Source organism: Komagataella phaffii, chromosome 3 (assembly GCF_000027005.1).
Source record: "Komagataella phaffii GS115 chromosome 3, complete sequence".
Classification (NCBI taxonomy): Eukaryota; Fungi; Ascomycota; class Pichiomycetes; order Pichiales; family Pichiaceae; genus Komagataella; species Komagataella phaffii.
Window position 1 is genome coordinate 484,121 of NC_012965.1, and position 16,865 is coordinate 500,985.

Here is a 16,865-nt window from a genome sequence, read left to right on the forward strand (position 1 = left end):
ATATTCCAATCGTCTCTCCTCTCCATCAACTGGCGTTGAAAGTGGCTATCAACATCTCTTCGACATCCGGCATCCATCGAAAATTCAAAAAAAAAATTCCTACCTAGTCCTTTCTATCCCATAATGAAGATCAAGACAATAAGTAGGTCATCAGACGCCTATGTTCCAGTGAGGAACACTGAGGAGTCTGCCATTCCCAGAAACTTAAACCCTGCACTGCATCCATTTGAAAGAGCAAGAGAATATACGAAAGCTTTGACTGCTACAAAGTTGGAAAGAATGTTTGCCCAACCTTTCATCGGACAACTAGGTAAATCCCATAGGGATGGTGTTTACACTCTTGCAAAGAACTTTAAAATCGTAAACAGGGTTGCCTCCGGAAGTGGTGATGGTGTAATCAAATATTGGGATTTGACTAGTAGAGATGAAATAGTCAGCTTCAAGGCCCATTATGGTATGGTATCTGGCTTATGTGTTACCCCCTCGCAAAAGTTGCTGAGTTGTGGTGATGACAAGACAATCAAGATGTGGAACATAAATAATGAAACGATGTATGGCCAAAATTTGACGGATGACCAAGAGACTAAAGTTTCTTCGCAAGGTCTAGTCAAGACCTACCTGGGAGAGCATAGTTTCAAAACCATCGATCACCATAGAGAAAATGATGTTTTCGTCACAGGGGGACGTCGTATAAATTTATGGGACGTTAATCGCAAAAGCCCTGTTTCTGATCTTAGTTGGGGAGCTGACAATATTGTCAGTGTCAAATTTAACATGTCAGAGACGTCTGTTATAGCATCTACCGGGTCAGACAATTCTATTGTACTATACGACATCAGGACTAATTCTCCCACACAAAAGGTAAGAACTTCCATGCGCTCCAATGCATTGTGTTGGAACCCTATTGAACCTTTCTCCTTTGTCAGTGCTTCTGAAGACCATAACTGTTACTTATGGGACATGAGAAACCTATCAAGATCCTCAAACATTTACAAAGATCACGTCTCTGCAGTCATGGACGTCGATTTCTCACCAACAGGCCAAGAGCTAGTTACCGGCTCGTATGATAAAACTATAAGAATTTATGAAACCACTAAAGGTCATTCCAGAGACATCTATCATACCAAGCGAATGCAACATGTTTTCGTTACCAAATTTTCTATGGACTCCAAGTACATCCTCTCGGGATCAGACGATGGAAACGTGAGATTGTGGCGAAGCAGAGCGTCTGAAAGATCTGGTGTGAAATCTAGTCGACTCAAGACTAGACTGCATTACGACGACAAATTGAAGGAAAAGTTTGCTGCTTTACCTGAAGTTAGAAGAATTGCAAGACACAGGCATCTTTCACAAGTCATCAAGTCTGCTCAAGAGATTAAGAGAACTGAACTGCAATCCTTGAAGAGAAGAGAAGAAAATGAGAGAAAACACAGCAAGCCAGGAACTGTTGTAACCAAGCCAGAGAAGGAGAAACACATTGTTGGAACCGTTCACAAAAAGTAACTTATTATTAGTCCTTATTTCTTAGAACAATTGATATCTATAATTAACTAGAAAACGACAAAAAAATCAAGTATTAGTGAGCAGAGAGGAGTTTCTTCAATAATAATGGATGGGTTAGAATTGCAAGAAGGGCCAGCTTCTTAATTAGATGTTCACATCAAGAACTAGCGACACATTATCAACTTTGTCTCTGGCCAAATCCTCCAAAAATGGCAGCAAGTCAATTAACTCGCTGTCATGAGTGTCACTAAACCAACTTGACACAGGGACAGAATGCTGAGGATGGAATATGTATGAAGCAGGAGAGTTGTCGATGATAATTAAGTCTTCTAATGGTCTACCGATTTGGGACAAGTTCTTGATGTAATTTCCTTGATAATTGTAACAACTTTCTCTGAACAATCTATGATGAATGGATTTGTGTTGATCCAAGATATCTAGTAAAGGATCACCATATCTGGAAACACTGGCGGTAAACACTACAACTTCATATAACTCTCCACACCGCTTCAAAAACTGATCCACTCCGGGTCTTTTAATAACATAAACGTTGTGAACTTGATTCTCAATCTCCACCGGTATGACAAAATCACATTGCCTGATATACTTGAACGATGAATGCACTAGGGTTTCATCCAAATCTAGAATGAGACATTTCCTCTTCTTCAAGTTCGATGGTGCAGGGTTTAGCAGCCATCCCGAACTAGCCACAACCTGACCAGGCTGAATTTCTGTTAAATCTAATTCATTAGATAAATAGTCAAACTCATCATTATTCAAAACGGGCAGCTCAGAATTACTTGAAATGTTAGATAATGGATTGGCCTCATTTTCATTAATAGTTTTATTGTGTTCATTGTCAAGGTCATGTTCGTATTCCTGGTTGACTGTGTCGCTTTCAACAGTTGGTAATTTCCCCGAAGAAAACTTCGGAGAAGACGAATTAGAAAATGGTTCAGATCCTTTCATTACTAGATCTCCATCTTGATCAGTATGTGCATTATTAGTTTCTCCGGAGCTACTGCTGCTCTCTTTAATAGTTACAGTTTCTTTGCTCTCACTTGACTTGTTGTCATCGCTCCTAGCGGCTACTACCAGGGTAGCTTTCTGTGTAGGCTTGGAAGGACCTGCTGGCTTTCCACGTATATTCATATTATCCCTCTCTAATGTTTTCCTCAGATTCTTCTGTGTAGATGAAAGTGGTTTCGAATAAGTAATTTCGGATTTGAGCTTTCTATCATTGCTAGGAGATGAACAACACAGAAATGAAAAAAACGACATAAACAACCTGCTGCAAAAACTTCACAATTAGTTACCTTATAAGCAAGTCGTATATTACTGTATGATCAGCACGTCCCAAGAGAATTATTTGACAAGCAATGAATAATTTCGCAAGACGACAAAAAAACAAATTCAGTGTAAAACCGAAATAGGAAGATTTGTAACCGCCTTTCCTTACTCAAGGTTGTGTCACACTGATTGCACTTGTAGCAAAACCGTTCACAATTGGTGGCTAAGCTTTTAGAATACAAACAAAATGAGTGGTTGAAGGTTCACACGAAATAAACAGGCCTGAACTGGGGCTCTTATTCACTTGAATGAGCCTTTAGAAAACAAGTGGCTTCGTGGTGGTTGTGAGGAAAAGGATAACCACAACCAACCCGTTCGTAACAATTGATCGCGAACAGAAACGGCGGTCCTGGGCTGGAAATAGTGCGCGATACCAAGACCGAGACTAAGAACTGAACCTCGGAACTGTGTCAGAAAAGTGAAACGATCACGTGCAAGTGTCAGATTGTGAAATAAGATCGCGGGATACTATCGGACAATCTAGATGGGTGGTGAGTGAATTAGAGGCGGTGGGGGAGACGTGAGTGGAGTAGAATGTTAGTTTGAGGCAATTATGGATACTTCAATCGGCCAGGATGCCACTAGACAAGTGCAAACTGCAATGCGTGAAATAATCTTGAGAGTTTCGGTAACCTACAGTCACATGTTCAGAACTTTTCACACAATACAGAGAAATCTGCAAGGAAACGTCTGCTCAGGTACTGAATTATTATGCTATATTTTCTGTATATAATTTTGTATGCTGGGATATTTTAAAACGTCCAGTTTTCATCTGCAGACTCAATGGCCCATGCAAATTTCTCTCTCAAGGTCTTCGAGAACAGTTTTTCAATAGGTACATCGTACTTCTTGGAGAACATAGCCGTCAGTCTTGGGTCAATATAATTGAGTTTTGAGGTTCCAAGAGCAACTTGAGAATTATCCTCCTTGTCTTGCAAAAGAAGAGTAGCGTTTCTGATTCGTTGTTCCAATTTCTCCACTTGGGATTCTAGTTTTTCCACAGTCACAGTGACCGATTTGATTTCAGGCTTTCTCGTCTTCAACTCCTTCTTATACTCAGCAGCTAACTCATCAATTTTTTTCAATTTCTCTTCTAGCATTGCCTCTGGTAAGAGAGGAGAGTCTTCGGTCTTCAATTTCTCGTTGTCACGCGTAAACTTCTTGGTAGCTTTTTCCCGTTCTTTTGCTATCACTCGATCCTGGATGGCCTGCTCCTCTTCTACTGATAAGTCATCAAGCTCTTCGAAATAGTACGGTTTTGTTTTCTTGAGACTTTTATCCAGTTCCAAGATCATCCTCTTCAATCTCAATTTTTGCCAGAACAACTCTCTAATATTATCCGATATCCGTTGAACTCCCATGTCGTGAGACTTTGGCTTTGTCCTTTGATGGTTACATAATATAGCAACCTCTCTGTTGGCAGCATTATACTTGACGACCTTTTCACCCACAGACCCTTCGTTCGGGATTAAGTCCAATTGATCTTGCATTGTCTTAGAAGCATTGTAAGTACGGAACACTTTGGCCGATAATCCAGGAAGGTAGTTCTGTAAATGCTTGTTTAAAATATTCGGTGTCAATCTGTCAAACAGATCATCGCCTGGTTGTTTGGGCGATTTCTTGAACAATCTCAAATTCTTAAACACTTTCTCGTGAACATTAACTTCTTGGTAGTATCGAATGGAATCTTTACCCAAAAAATCAAACACAACTGTATTGGGAGGTTTCAAAGTAACGTGTTCATACCTCAATGAACAACATCCCACAGTATCCGCTTCATCTTCTGCTTTTTCACCACCAGCTCTAAGGGCAAAAACATCAATCAGATAAGTTGCAACTGCCATTTGTCTCTCTAACATGACTTTGCTACTAAAATTTTTCTTATAATCCTTTCTGATACGATGGATATATTTCTTTAATTCTCTGGCTTTTTCAAATTTTTTGAAATCTGATCTTCCCTTAAGTGAAGAGTCTGCAGCAAACAAGACGTATTTTACAGTGTTGGTAACATTTTCACGCCAGGTAGCCAACCAAGCAACTGTATTATCATGTTTGATTTCTTTCCATTGGTGTCCTTCAGGAGGAGGAGGAATTGGAGCATCTTCACTCAAGTTCAAACTTACATCTTCGGGATATATTCTTTTCTTCACTCTGCCAGTCTTCGGATGACTACCCCTTCCTCTAAAGAGTCCAGGTGGTTCTATTCTAAAATTTCCCACTCTTTCTCTACGGCCATTCAAAAGACAATACTTGTACTTTTCTTCAAATTTGTCTTTTTCTGACTTTATTTCCCTTTTCTGAGCGGCTGTAAGAGATTTCTTGAGACTTTTCTGAGTTTCGTAGTGATCAAAAATCTTAGAAAAATCACATTTATCAAAGCTTTCAATCTCCACATTAGCTCCTCCATGCTCCAAAACAATTTTCTTGAAATCTGAAAAAAAATTGTTCTGAAATGCAGGGTTTTGGGCATGTTCAGTGTTCAACATTGCACCAAAAAAGCATGCCACTTCTTCTGCTTGAATAGGTAAATCAACGGGCTTTTTATCGTAGTAAAGTTTGACATGAGAAGGCAGAGGTACATGCTCCGGAGGAAATAGCACCCCATTATGTTTCAAAGAGTGCCATTTAATTTCATCATTGTCGTTGTTTTCCTCCCACCATTTGTACTTCTCCTCTTCTTCATCCTTCATTTCGATAGCTTGAGAAGATTGAGAGTCGAGTGGTGTTTCTTCTTTTTTCACCCTTTTTTTCTTCTCTTTGGAAGTTTTCACTGTTTCCAAATCGTCGTCGCTCTCCTTCTTTGTTCCACTCTTGTGCTTGTGCTTATGTTTCTCGGTTTTTTTCTTCTTCCTCTTCTTTTCGGATTCATCAGAGGTTTTTCTTTTATGAGACTTTGTTTTAATTGGAGATACAGGGGGAACCGGAGAATCAGATGTCTCATCTTTCATTGAGGTATCATCAGTGTTTGAAAGTGATTCCGTCACAGAGAAGCCGTCATGGCTTTCTGAAAGCGCAGGCGTAGATTGTCTCTTTTCGGTAGCCATAATCCTGTGGCTCAATCAATCTTGATTTACCGTTAGCAAGAAGACGACAATTGTTCGAAGTCAATTGAGAATCTTGGTCCTTCACTAACAGGAACAAACTGAAATAAAAATTCTAGAAAGATAGTGAGAAGACCGCGAATTGATTCCCCTTATACATCTCAACATCATGGAACAGAAAATACGCGAAAACCTAAAACTCTAATACTCAACGACAGACATTCTACCCATTCACTTCTCGAATTATTGAATTCAGCTTCTTCCCACAAAAGTTTCCCTTTCTGTGTCTTTGTTGACATCACGTGAGTTCTATAAGACCGAAAAGGCAAGAGATAAACATAGCTAAACACAGATCTGAAACCCTGGGTTTATATATGATATTTCATATCCTTAGTCTTTGTGAACGAAAGAGCAAGTTTAACAACTCACGGTCCCAAGCTTCCTTAATATTCGTCAACCCAAAATGGCAAGTGCTCGGGGTTCCCTACCGCTTCAGTCCTTGAATAACGGACAAATTAACTCCAGGTCAAATGCCTTCAACGTACAGACTCCCATTAAGACTGGGCCGCTCAAGCCACCAGGTCCTGCCGCTACTGCCAACCAGATAGCACAACAGCAAGATCAGAAGAAGAAGAAAAAGAAGGAGAAGCTATCCTCTTTGTGTAAAACTCCCCCTTCGATTGTCAGGACGAGAACTGGGATCGGTTATCATAGAGGACTTTTTTTGGGAGAAGGTGGGTTTGCTAGATGCTTCCAAATGAAAGATGAGAGCGGTAAGTTGTTTGCTGCCAAAACTGTGGCCAAGGCCTCTATTAAGTCGGAAAAAACGAAGACAAAGTTATTATCGGAAATCAAGATCCATAAATCTATGGTTCATCCCAACATTGTTCGTTTTATCGACTGTTTTGAAGACGATGTCAACGTTTACATTTTATTGGAAATGTGCCCTAATCAGTCCTTGATGGAACTTTTGAAAACTCGTAAGGCTCTCACTGAACCTGAGGTCAGGTTTATCATGGTTCAGATTATTGGCGCTGTTAAGTATCTCCACAGTAGGAGGGTAATTCACAGGGATTTGAAACTTGGAAATATCTTTTTTGACCCTGACATGAACTTGAAGATTGGAGATTTTGGGCTGGCCTCCGTACTTCCTTCCAAGGGTTCCAGAAAGTACACCATTTGTGGTACTCCCAACTATATCGCCCCCGAAGTTCTAGGTGGAAAGGCCGTGGGCCATAGCTTTGAGGTAGATGTTTGGGCCATTGGCATCATGATGTACGCTCTTTTGTTTGGCAAGCCTCCTTTCCAATCCAAAGATGTTCAGGTCATCTACGAAAAGATCAAGAAGAATGATTATATTTTCAATCCTACCAAAGATGTATCTTATCAGGCAAAAGTGTTGATAAAGGATATCTTGGCTACCAATCCCTTGGAGAGACCGAGCTTGGACGAAATCCTGGAATATAGCTGGTTTAGAAACGGCTCTTTCCCTTCTTCGTTCACCGTTGAATCATTGACTCAAACCCCCCGTAATGTTATGGATATTTCCAAAGAAGAATCCGCAAAGAATCTTGCCGCTGCCAAGGCTAAGGCTGGGTTCAATGAATGGCACAGAAATCCCGTTCAGATTCTCAAATCTGATCTGGAAAGTGAAAGGCCAAAAGCTTTGCTGCCTACTTCTTTATCCCCAAGTAACGTTAAACAGAAGTACGAGGAAGTTTCTCCTGTGATTGCTTCCAGAGAAACCAGACCAAAAACTAAAATTGAACAAGTTTCCAAAATCATCAATAACCACCCAATACTACTTGAAAAACTTAATCATAACATCACCTCTACCTTAGAGAACATGCAGACTATTCAAGAATATATCCGCACTGGTAATTCTGTCAAACAATTTATAGATATCGACCATGAAAGGCCTGTTTTAGTCAGCAAATGGGTGGACTACTCCAATAAGCACGGCTTTTCTTACCAATTATCTACCAATGATATTGGTGTCTTATTTAATAATGGATCTACGGTGCTCAAGATCAGCGATGAGGAGTCGCTTTGGCACATTATCATTGACAATTCATATGGATGGACAGCTCACAGATATCTGGCGCATGATATCCCTACTCGCCTGAAAAAGGAAATCGAAGTAGTAGATTTCTTCAGCAAATACATGAAAGCAAATCTGTGTGAAGTTTCAGAACATTCCGGAAAAAATGTGAATGATGATGTTTTCCTTCGAAGATATACTCGAGAAGACCATTGTATTATGTTTGAATTGAGCAATGGATCGTTCCAATTCAACTTCAAAGATCACCATAAACTCTGCCTTTCAAGTAACGGCCTAGTGATTACCCACTTATCCCCTCATAGAACTATCGAAACTTACCCACTTGCTCAAGTGTTGGAAAAGGGTGATTTCCCGGGAGCTTCTGACCCTATGTTTGCAGTCAAGTGGGAATACATGATTGCATCTCTAAGAAACAAATTAGAAATGCAATGACGAGTTTATATAAATATACAGCAAGATACTATAAAAGGGAAAAGTTTAATACGACAAAAATGATCTGATGTTGAGTATATTAGAGGTCTTATGTTTTGGCTTTTTGTACGGTGAAATATATGTGTGTTCCTTTCCGTGTTGTTCCTGATGTACAAATGTAGTATAAAAACACTGAAAGATACATTTCAGCTTTAGTCATTCAATGAAAAATTCTTAATGTTCCATTCTTCGTTGAACTTGTGATCCAATGTCTTTAGTTTGTTGATAATACTTGCGCAGGCTCTTTCCAAAGCTTGCTTCGGCCTAGTGCCCTCTTCTGTTTGTAATCTCATGACAAAGTTGGCAAAAAGAGGATGCTCAACTTTATACGCCACAAACGTAACATCAGGATACAAAGCTAGTTCTTCTCTCAATAAGTTGGCCAATGTATGGTCTTCTCTTTCAAACTTGATGATGATACAATTAGGTACTCTAGAGTCTGGTGTAATCTTTAATCTGTAATTGTTAGTTAACTGACATTTGAGGTTGAAAATTAGATATTCTCTATTACATACTTTGGAACATCATCAGGAAGTATAAAGAGCTCAAATCTGTCTGGAGCATTCATTATACCGTTGTTCTTCTAGTTTGTTACCGAGTTTCGACTTTGTAATGACGTTCAATTTTGATATTTCGCCCATCCTATTCTATTATGTAATCATATTTTTGGTATCTAAACAATTCGCAAGCACACTACTTTCAATCAGACTACCAGTTAGGCGTATCTCCCGTCCATCCAGCATCCATCTTAAAATTAGTGTGCCGGGGTTACCCGTCCCAACATTAGGGACGACTTACCCTCTGCAGCGTTCTGTCTCTGTTCCTCTACCATCAGTCAAGGACTAGACAGCTCTTCCACCACTTGTTAGTCTGAGAATCAAACTGCTCAAGGCCGATTAGTGTCATTTGTGAAAACTTTTTATCTATCAGATCGACTCTACATTTGGTAGCTTGATTTCGAATTTGGTTTTTTGGTATTGGTTTTCGTACTATCACTGATAGCTTCCTCCAAGACAACTAGGATCAACAAGACAACTTCAACGTTTTTTCCGTGTTTATTTGTCACCAGGTGCTGTGAAAAATGTCAGGCAAGGATACCTGGTCTTCCAATAACAATCCTGTTAAGGAGTTGAACAAGAATTCCATCCCTCCTTTTCAGTATGTGTGATTCTGATAGAGAAGTAAATGATTTGCCTAGAACATTGGTCAATTATTTATTCTTTAAGTTACCTTTCGACTTATAGGTTACTAACAATATTAGGACTCCAACAGTGCTACCTCCCCCACCTTCCTCGTTGGATAAAGGTATGTTTCCTATTAGAGCAGCCGCTCCCGATGAATTGTTACTAACACGTTCAGGCCAGCATTACTACCCTTTGCCGTCCCTCCCAGGTTTAGGTTCCGGGCTTAACAATGGATCTCATTTTCCTATACCGTCTATAGGCCCACAAGGACTCTCTCAAGTATGTTACTTTCAACCAAAGTTTACTCTTTGTTTTTTTCATTTGTTCCATCGTCGGCATACTAACTCATTTGCTAGGAAAAAGATTCAAATAACAATGGTGCCACTACGTTGCCCCCTCCACATTTAGGATCTCAACAGAGTCCTGTTCTTTCGCAACCACAACCCCAATCTCAGTCTCAAGCAGACAGTAACCCGCAACCCCAACAGTTGCCCCCACCGACTGCTCTACATGCTAGTGCCAATCAGTATAGACCACTAAATGTGAAAGATGCTTTGTCCTACTTAGATCAGGTAAAGGTTCGCTTCCTGGACCAGCCGGATGTGTACAATCATTTTTTGGAAATAATGAAGGATTTTAAGAGCCAAAGTATTGACACGCCCGGTGTCATTGAACGAGTGTCCACCCTGTTTAGAGGTCATCCAAATCTTATTCAGGGATTCAATACGTTCTTGCCTCAGGGTTACAAGATTGAGTGCTTTGTGGACCCTTTAAACCCGAATGCCATTCGAGTTACAACCCCTATGGGTACTGTAACAATGACGGATGGCCAAAGTCAAGTTTCTCTTACTCAGCAGCCTCACACACAGCTTGATCAAAGTCCTCAGAGTTCTTCTACTCAACCAAAACTAGAACAAGATCAGCAAGCTTCTCGTTTACCATCCCAAGATATGTTGGAAAAGCAACTACACCAACAACAGGAACAACAACATCACCACCAGCAGCAGCAGCAAATTCCGCAGCCTCATAACTCGTCACTTCCACAGCAATTGCAGCAACCTCAATCACAATATCTTTCCCATCAAGGTCCAGATGTGGCGTATAGCCAGGGTAATCTGTCTGCTGAACAAGTTCAGAACGGTGCTCAGGTAGGGTTCAATCATGCTATTAGCTATGTGAACAAGATCAAAACTCGATTTGCTAATCAGCCTGATATTTATAAGAGCTTTTTAGAAATCTTGCAGACTTATCAAAAAGAACAAAAGCCAATTAATGAAGTTTATCAACAGGTTACCGTCCTATTTCAAAATGCTCCTGATCTTTTGGATGATTTTGAACAGTTTCTCCCTGAGACTTCAGGCCAGTCGCTGAATGTTCATCAAGGAGGATATGAGGAAAAACACAATGGCCATGGCACTATTCAGCTGCCTCCTGTTGGCAATTTCCCTCCTCCTTCTTATGGGCAAAATGGAAATGTAATTAATGAGGCACCAGGTGGAAAAAGGAGATCGATTTCACATGGAATGCATCGTATTCCGTCTTTGGGAGCAGCTCATTTTCAAGGACAACCAGTTGGTATGCCTCACGATCAACAACAGCAACTGGCTCAGATAGGTCAAACTCAGGAGTACCCTGTTTCAGATTTAAGAGGCCCTGTAAATACCGGTCCTGCTAGTTTATTGATGGGAGTTCCACAACCTGTCAGTACAGGCATATCAGATTCGAATTTATCAGAAGAAATATCATTTTTTGACAAAGTTAAAAAGTCCATTTCAAACAAGCAAACCTATAATGAGTTTTTGAAATTGATCAACCTTTACTCTCAAGATATCATCGATAAGGATGTCTTAGTTGCCAAGGTTGAGTGTTTTATTGGAGCTTTCCCAGAGCTATTTTCCTGGTTCAAGACGTTCGTCGGATACGAAGAGAAATCTCTGCACATTGAAAATATCACCTTTAAGAAGCATCAACTGGAGCTATCACTTTGTAAATCCTGTGGCCCAAGCTATAGACTACTTCCAAAGGCAGAAACTTATATGCCATGCTCCGGAAGGGATGATATGTGTTGGGAGGTTCTCAATGATGAATGGGTTGGTCATCCAACATGGGCTTCTGAGGAATCTGGATTTGTTGCACATCGTAAAAATCAATACGAAGAGGTTTTATTCAGAATCGAAGAAGAAAGGCACGAATATGACTATTATATGGAGGCTAATTTAAGAACTATCCAGACTTTAGAGACAATTGCTAATAGAATTGCTAATATGACCCCAGAAGAAAAGGCTCACTTCAAGTTACCTCCAGGCTTGGGTCATACATCATCAACCATCTACAAGAAGGTCATTCGAAAGATTTATGACAAAGACAGAGGTTTTGAAGTTATTGATGCCTTACATGAGAATCCAGCAGTGGCGGTTCCGATTATTCTCAAACGTCTTAAGCAGAAGGATGAGGAATGGAAAAGATCACATAGAGAGTGGAACAAAGTTTGGAGAGAAATGGAGCAGAAAGTGTTCTACAAGTCCTTGGACCATTTGGGCTTGACGTTCAAGCAATCCGACAAAAAATTGCTCACCACTAAACAGTTGGTGGCTGAAGTTAGTACAATCAAAGTCGAACAATCTCAAAAAAGATTACATCCTTTAACTCCTGTTTCCAAAGAACAGTTACAGTATCACTATAAAGACTACGATGTAATGTTTGATATCATAAACTTGGTTTATATCTTTTTGGGACATTCTTCTTCCTATTCACAGCAGGACAAAAAGAAACTTGCCGAATTTGTTAAGTTTTTCGTCACTACATTTTTCATGCTTCCTAATGAACAAGTAGACGATGCATTGCAGCGTAGGAAGACAAAAGAAGCTGATGCTGAAGCTGAAAACGGGGATTCGAATAGCGCTTCTTTAGCTGACGACGAGGGCAACTTGTCAAGTGCTTCTACCGAATCTAGTTTTTCTTCCAAAAAGAGACCTCGCAATGATGGAGATTTGTTGAGAGATGTTCTTAAGAAGAATAAAAAGGTCGTCCGTGAAGCTACTCCAGATAGCACGACTGCCTCACCGACACCAGAGACCTATTCAACTCAAGCGGATGTAGAAGAAAAGCTGGCCAAGCCCACTGAAGACTGGATTAATGTCTCAGGGCACCTTGGTGAACCTATTTTTGACCAAACAAAAGAAAGGACAGTGTACAACATGTTCTGTAATACCACTATCTACGTACTCTACAGATACTTAAACGTTCTTTACGAACGTTTAGTTGAAGTCAAGGCAATGACCAAGGATGTTGATGCTGATATAAAAGGTCGAAATGAAGTTCAATTTGCCAAGGAGCTTGATTTGTTGTCCCACCAACTAGAAGATATGGGTATCAACATCACTGGTGACAATTCTTACCTGCAAGTCCTTGAATTGAGTAAAAAATTGATAGAAGGGGATGTGGAACATCAATGGTTTGAAGAATCTTTAAGACAAGCCTACCGAAACAAAGCTTACAAGTTGTTCAGCATTGACAAGGTGATACAAGGTTTAACAAAACATATGCACTCTGTTGTATCGGATGCCAAGAACTCGGAGATGATTACGCTAATGGCAGCTGATAGGGAGAATTCCAATACCACTGCTAGAAGCCAAATTCTTTACCGAATTCAAGTGCGATCATTAATGTCTCCTGAAGACAATATGTTCAAGATCTCCTTTGACAAGTCACAAGATAGAACCCAAATTACCTTCATTGCTTTAGAGGATCTTACGCTGGGTGATCTGAAGTCTGAACGTGACAAATGGAACTACTACATGACTAGTTATATTTTATCTCAACCTACCGAGTCCGTTCCTAAAAGTAAGATCAATATCCCATTCTTACGCTCTGCTATCGCTGCTGAGGATGACGAGAAGTCTTCGGATATACAAGGAATTGCAAACTCTAATTTGAAGGTTAAGCTTGACCTAAATACTTATAAGCTATTCTTTGAGGAAGGAAGCTATGACTATTTTGTAAAAAGCTCAGCTTTAAAGCCACAACCTGCTTCCAAAAAGGACAACCAGGAAAAACTCCAGCATTTACAATCTCTTCTAAAGTCAGGTGACAAAAGTGCAAAGCTTCTGGAAACTTTGGCAAAAGGGCCTGATGAGTATAAAGCCTTCGTTTCCCAATTGTCAACTTCTGAAGTCTCTAATACTACCCAAGGTGGTTCCAAAGGGGACGCACTGAAGCATTCTGAAATCACAGTGGACGCGGAGTCTACCATCGGCCAGGATGACAGTCTGCAAGAAGATGTCTTCAAAACAGCTGTTGATATTTCAGTTGATCAAGATAAAACAGTTGATCAGTCTACGTTGTCTGAAGCAAAAGCTGATAACGATACAATCCCAAATGAAGAGGAGCAAGACACCCAAATGGAAGAAGGAAAAGTAAGTAGGTAGCTTTTGTTCATTGTTTCAAGTGTAGCTTTATGTATTTGTACTTTATGAATGAATTTGGTTTTATTATTAAGCAATTAGTCACAAAGTAGCCTCATCCATCATTCGACGTCAGTGTCAACGCCAAAATCATCCATACGTTCACCAAAATCGTTGGACCAGTCAGTATTTCTTGGTGATGGCTCATCATCCAGCTTGTAGGGGGATAACTGGTAACTTGAGGATGTTGCTGTATCTTTTGAGTCTTGATCTGGTTTCAACGTGTGATTTCCATCTATGGGCCAGGGTATTGTCAATTGATCGTCCTGATAGAAATCAGATTTTGAAAAGTAATAGCCAGTCCCATGGGGACATCCCCACGGAAGCACCCATTCGTAAATAGGTCCTAATGTGTTTGTCAGGTTTGACCAATAACCTGTATCATAGGGGAATATGATATCATCTATAGTAAACTGATCTGGAACTAGATTTTCATCATCGTCGAATTGGTACTCGGGCGACGTTGGGCATTCAGTCTCGGCTAGCTCATTAGACATAGAATCAAGTCGCTCGTCATTCTTGCCCGTGATGTTTGTCCAACTTTTAAGTGCCGGTAGCTTTTTCTTGTGGAACTGGTAATAATTGTAGGCAATCTTCCTCCATAATCGATTAGTATAGAATTGGTCTTCAAGACGTTCATGCTCCCAGCTTTCAATAGTAGTCATTCCAGTAAAAGTTATATGATAGAGTGTTCGGAAAAGAAGTGCAGACACGGTTACTAGAACCAGGGTATCCATAAAGAACAGAATCACTGCAAAAACAATCTCCGTTTTTTTGAACAGATAAGAGGGTAAGTTTCTGTTCTGATAAAAAAAGTAAAACCTTTTGCATATTTGCAGAAGAACATATGAAGTGGTAAACACTACCCAACCAAGGAATCGAATGAAATGGGGCATATTCTGGTATCCAACGCAATTGGCCGTCCAGGGACAATGATGATCCATCACTAACACGCAAATCTTACAAGTCTTGCAATGGTGGGATCTTTCTGGTTTGTAGTTATTGCATTTCCGACACCATTTCCGCCACTCGTTTGGTTCTGGCTGAAAATTTGGAGGAGGGGTTCCAGGGGATTTCTTGATGGCTAAATAATAGGAGATCCATACCATGGTAAGGTAGAACTGGAACCACCACTGATTTCTCTTTGTCATGTAATTGGTGAAGATGAAGTAGTGGGCATTATATCCAATAAAAGATATTAGAAAGCAGGGTATGGCAATACCAAGCCAAGGCCATTTGAGTTGGACGGCCATGAATAAGCTTCTTGACTTGAAGGAACTGGGTACTGAGTTTAGACGCTCGAATTACTGGTAACTGATAATAACTGATACTGTAAAACTCACCTTGCCTTAGAGTAAGATCAATGCTTTGTGAGTATGAAAATGACCCCAAGTTGGAATTTAATGCTCATGAGAGGGATGTCTTGTCTGAAATCGTAGTTAATGAAAATAATAGTCAAGAATCGTTGGTCACAACTAAAGAGAAAATACGAGCTCACCAATCAACAGAATACGAACTGGATACCTTTAGTGTTAAATTGTATGAAGATAAGATCAACTTGGCATCAAAAATAGGGCGACCTGTGCTGGACCCGATATCTCGTTGGGACTTTGACGTTGAAGAACTACCATACGCTCCAATTGTGAAAATAATAGATTTTTATGAGTTTGATGGTACTCTTTTCAAATCCCCAGTTTTAAATGATGAACTGTTCCGTCGTAGTTCGATACATATGATAGAATCAGGAGCAGGGCTAAGAGATATTGACTGGTGGAACTTTCATGAAGCCTGGAGCTGTTATACCAATGAATCTGTCAGAGATAATAAGAAATGGAAGGATTGTTGGTCTCTTCCTATACGGGAGTTAATGAAGAGTTCCAAGCAAAGTGATACCACTGTGTGCGTATTGATTTGTTCTTTAAGAGACGCAGAAATGTACAACGATCTACGTGAAGTACTAGCCTCCGAAGACATAGCGGCAGATGCTATTATTACCCGACCAAAGCATATACCAACGGCTGATTTTAAGAAGATCGTCGTACTGGATTTCTTACACTACTATAGCATGTGTCAAGAGGTCAACATTTACGATTGGGATAAAGAATTTTTAACCTCAATGGACCAATTATTTCTGAAATGGTCGAATAATGGAGATTCCATGATTGATGGCACTACCGTGATTACTCCCCGTTTATATTCACATCTGGATCCACTCATAGAAAGACAATTGGTGGAGAACCTCATTGATGAACACAACCGAAGACTAGTAGAATTCCAAGATCAAAATTTAGATTGCTTGACCGTTAGACAGTCGTTGTTAGGTACAGTGTATTTTTTGACTCAAACTACAAGGATAGAAGTTTTGAAGCATTGCATTGAGAACCAAAAAGACTTTCTACCGGATGATACTGACAGTTTAGTGTTTGAGTGTGAGGAAATCTATATTTCCCTGAACAATTCCCAGAGTGCAATCAAAGCTCTTGGGGGGATAGGAGCTCAGATTAGATTTGGAGTTTCCCATTATGGGTCGTTTGATGATCAATTCTATGCTCTCAAGTTGTTAGGAGACAAAGAACTTCCTAGCTTGACTAAGAGCCCTATATTGTTGATAGCCCGACATACTGATGCAATTGTGAAGCCATTAGATTGTGACAAGATCACCAACTGGCAAGTGATGGACGATCTCTTATTGGTAAACACTGTTGTGGGGAATAAAGGATATCTTAAAGTGAAAAAGATGTAGGATGTCGAGTCAAACTGAAAAGGGAAAGAAGAAGGAAACGCGACTCTG

The 16,865-nt window shown here is 40.1% G+C and overlaps 8 protein-coding genes across 8 annotated transcripts; 4 read left to right on the plus strand and 4 right to left on the minus strand.

Annotated features, from left to right (window-relative positions):
- Nucleotides 1–123: 123 nt before the first annotated feature.
- PAS_chr3_0240 (Essential protein required for biogenesis of 40S (small) ribosomal subunit) lies at nt 124–1,503 on the plus strand (the record flags this gene model as incomplete). The annotated part of the gene is made up of 1 exon (XM_002492411.1): nt 124–1,503. The coding sequence occupies one exon, from the start codon at nt 124–126 to the stop codon at nt 1,501–1,503; it is 1,380 nt and encodes a 459-aa protein (XP_002492456.1).
- A 144-nt stretch (nt 1,504–1,647) lies between these two features.
- PAS_chr3_0241 (Plasma membrane associated protein phosphatase involved in the general stress response) lies at nt 1,648–2,784 on the minus strand (the record flags this gene model as incomplete). Its single annotated transcript, XM_002492412.1, has 1 exon — nt 1,648–2,784. The coding sequence occupies one exon, from the start codon at nt 2,782–2,784 to the stop codon at nt 1,648–1,650; it is 1,137 nt and encodes a 378-aa protein (XP_002492457.1).
- Nucleotides 2,785–3,605: 821 nt separating this feature from the next.
- On the minus strand, nt 3,606–5,897 carry PAS_chr3_0242 (Topoisomerase I; the record flags this gene model as incomplete). Its single annotated transcript, XM_002492413.1, has 1 exon — nt 3,606–5,897. The coding sequence occupies one exon, from the start codon at nt 5,895–5,897 to the stop codon at nt 3,606–3,608; it is 2,292 nt and encodes a 763-aa protein (XP_002492458.1).
- A 460-nt stretch (nt 5,898–6,357) lies between these two features.
- On the plus strand, nt 6,358–8,388 carry PAS_chr3_0243 (uncharacterized protein; the record flags this gene model as incomplete). The annotated part of the gene is made up of 1 exon (XM_002492414.1): nt 6,358–8,388. One exon carries the CDS (start codon nt 6,358–6,360, stop codon nt 8,386–8,388), a length of 2,031 nt encoding a protein of 676 aa, XP_002492459.1.
- A 191-nt stretch (nt 8,389–8,579) lies between these two features.
- PAS_chr3_0244 (RNA polymerase II subunit B12.5) lies at nt 8,580–8,995 on the minus strand (the record flags this gene model as incomplete). The annotated part of the gene is made up of 2 exons (XM_002492415.1): nt 8,580–8,883; nt 8,943–8,995. 2 exons carry the CDS (start codon nt 8,993–8,995, stop codon nt 8,580–8,582), a joined length of 357 nt encoding a protein of 118 aa, XP_002492460.1.
- A 513-nt stretch (nt 8,996–9,508) lies between these two features.
- Nucleotides 9,509–14,038, plus strand: PAS_chr3_0245 (Component of the Sin3p-Rpd3p histone deacetylase complex; the record flags this gene model as incomplete). Its single annotated transcript, XM_002492416.1, has 3 exons — nt 9,509–9,585; nt 9,689–9,890; nt 9,968–14,038. The coding sequence occupies 3 exons, from the start codon at nt 9,509–9,511 to the stop codon at nt 14,036–14,038; spliced, it is 4,350 nt and encodes a 1,449-aa protein (XP_002492461.1).
- A 98-nt stretch (nt 14,039–14,136) lies between these two features.
- PAS_chr3_0246 (Palmitoyltransferase with autoacylation activity) lies at nt 14,137–15,327 on the minus strand (the record flags this gene model as incomplete). Its single annotated transcript, XM_002492417.1, has 1 exon — nt 14,137–15,327. One exon carries the CDS (start codon nt 15,325–15,327, stop codon nt 14,137–14,139), a length of 1,191 nt encoding a protein of 396 aa, XP_002492462.1.
- Nucleotides 15,328–15,437: 110 nt separating this feature from the next.
- On the plus strand, nt 15,438–16,817 carry PAS_chr3_0247 (Hypothetical protein; the record flags this gene model as incomplete). The annotated part of the gene is made up of 1 exon (XM_002492418.1): nt 15,438–16,817. The coding sequence occupies one exon, from the start codon at nt 15,438–15,440 to the stop codon at nt 16,815–16,817; it is 1,380 nt and encodes a 459-aa protein (XP_002492463.1).
- Nucleotides 16,818–16,865: the final 48 nt, after the last annotated feature.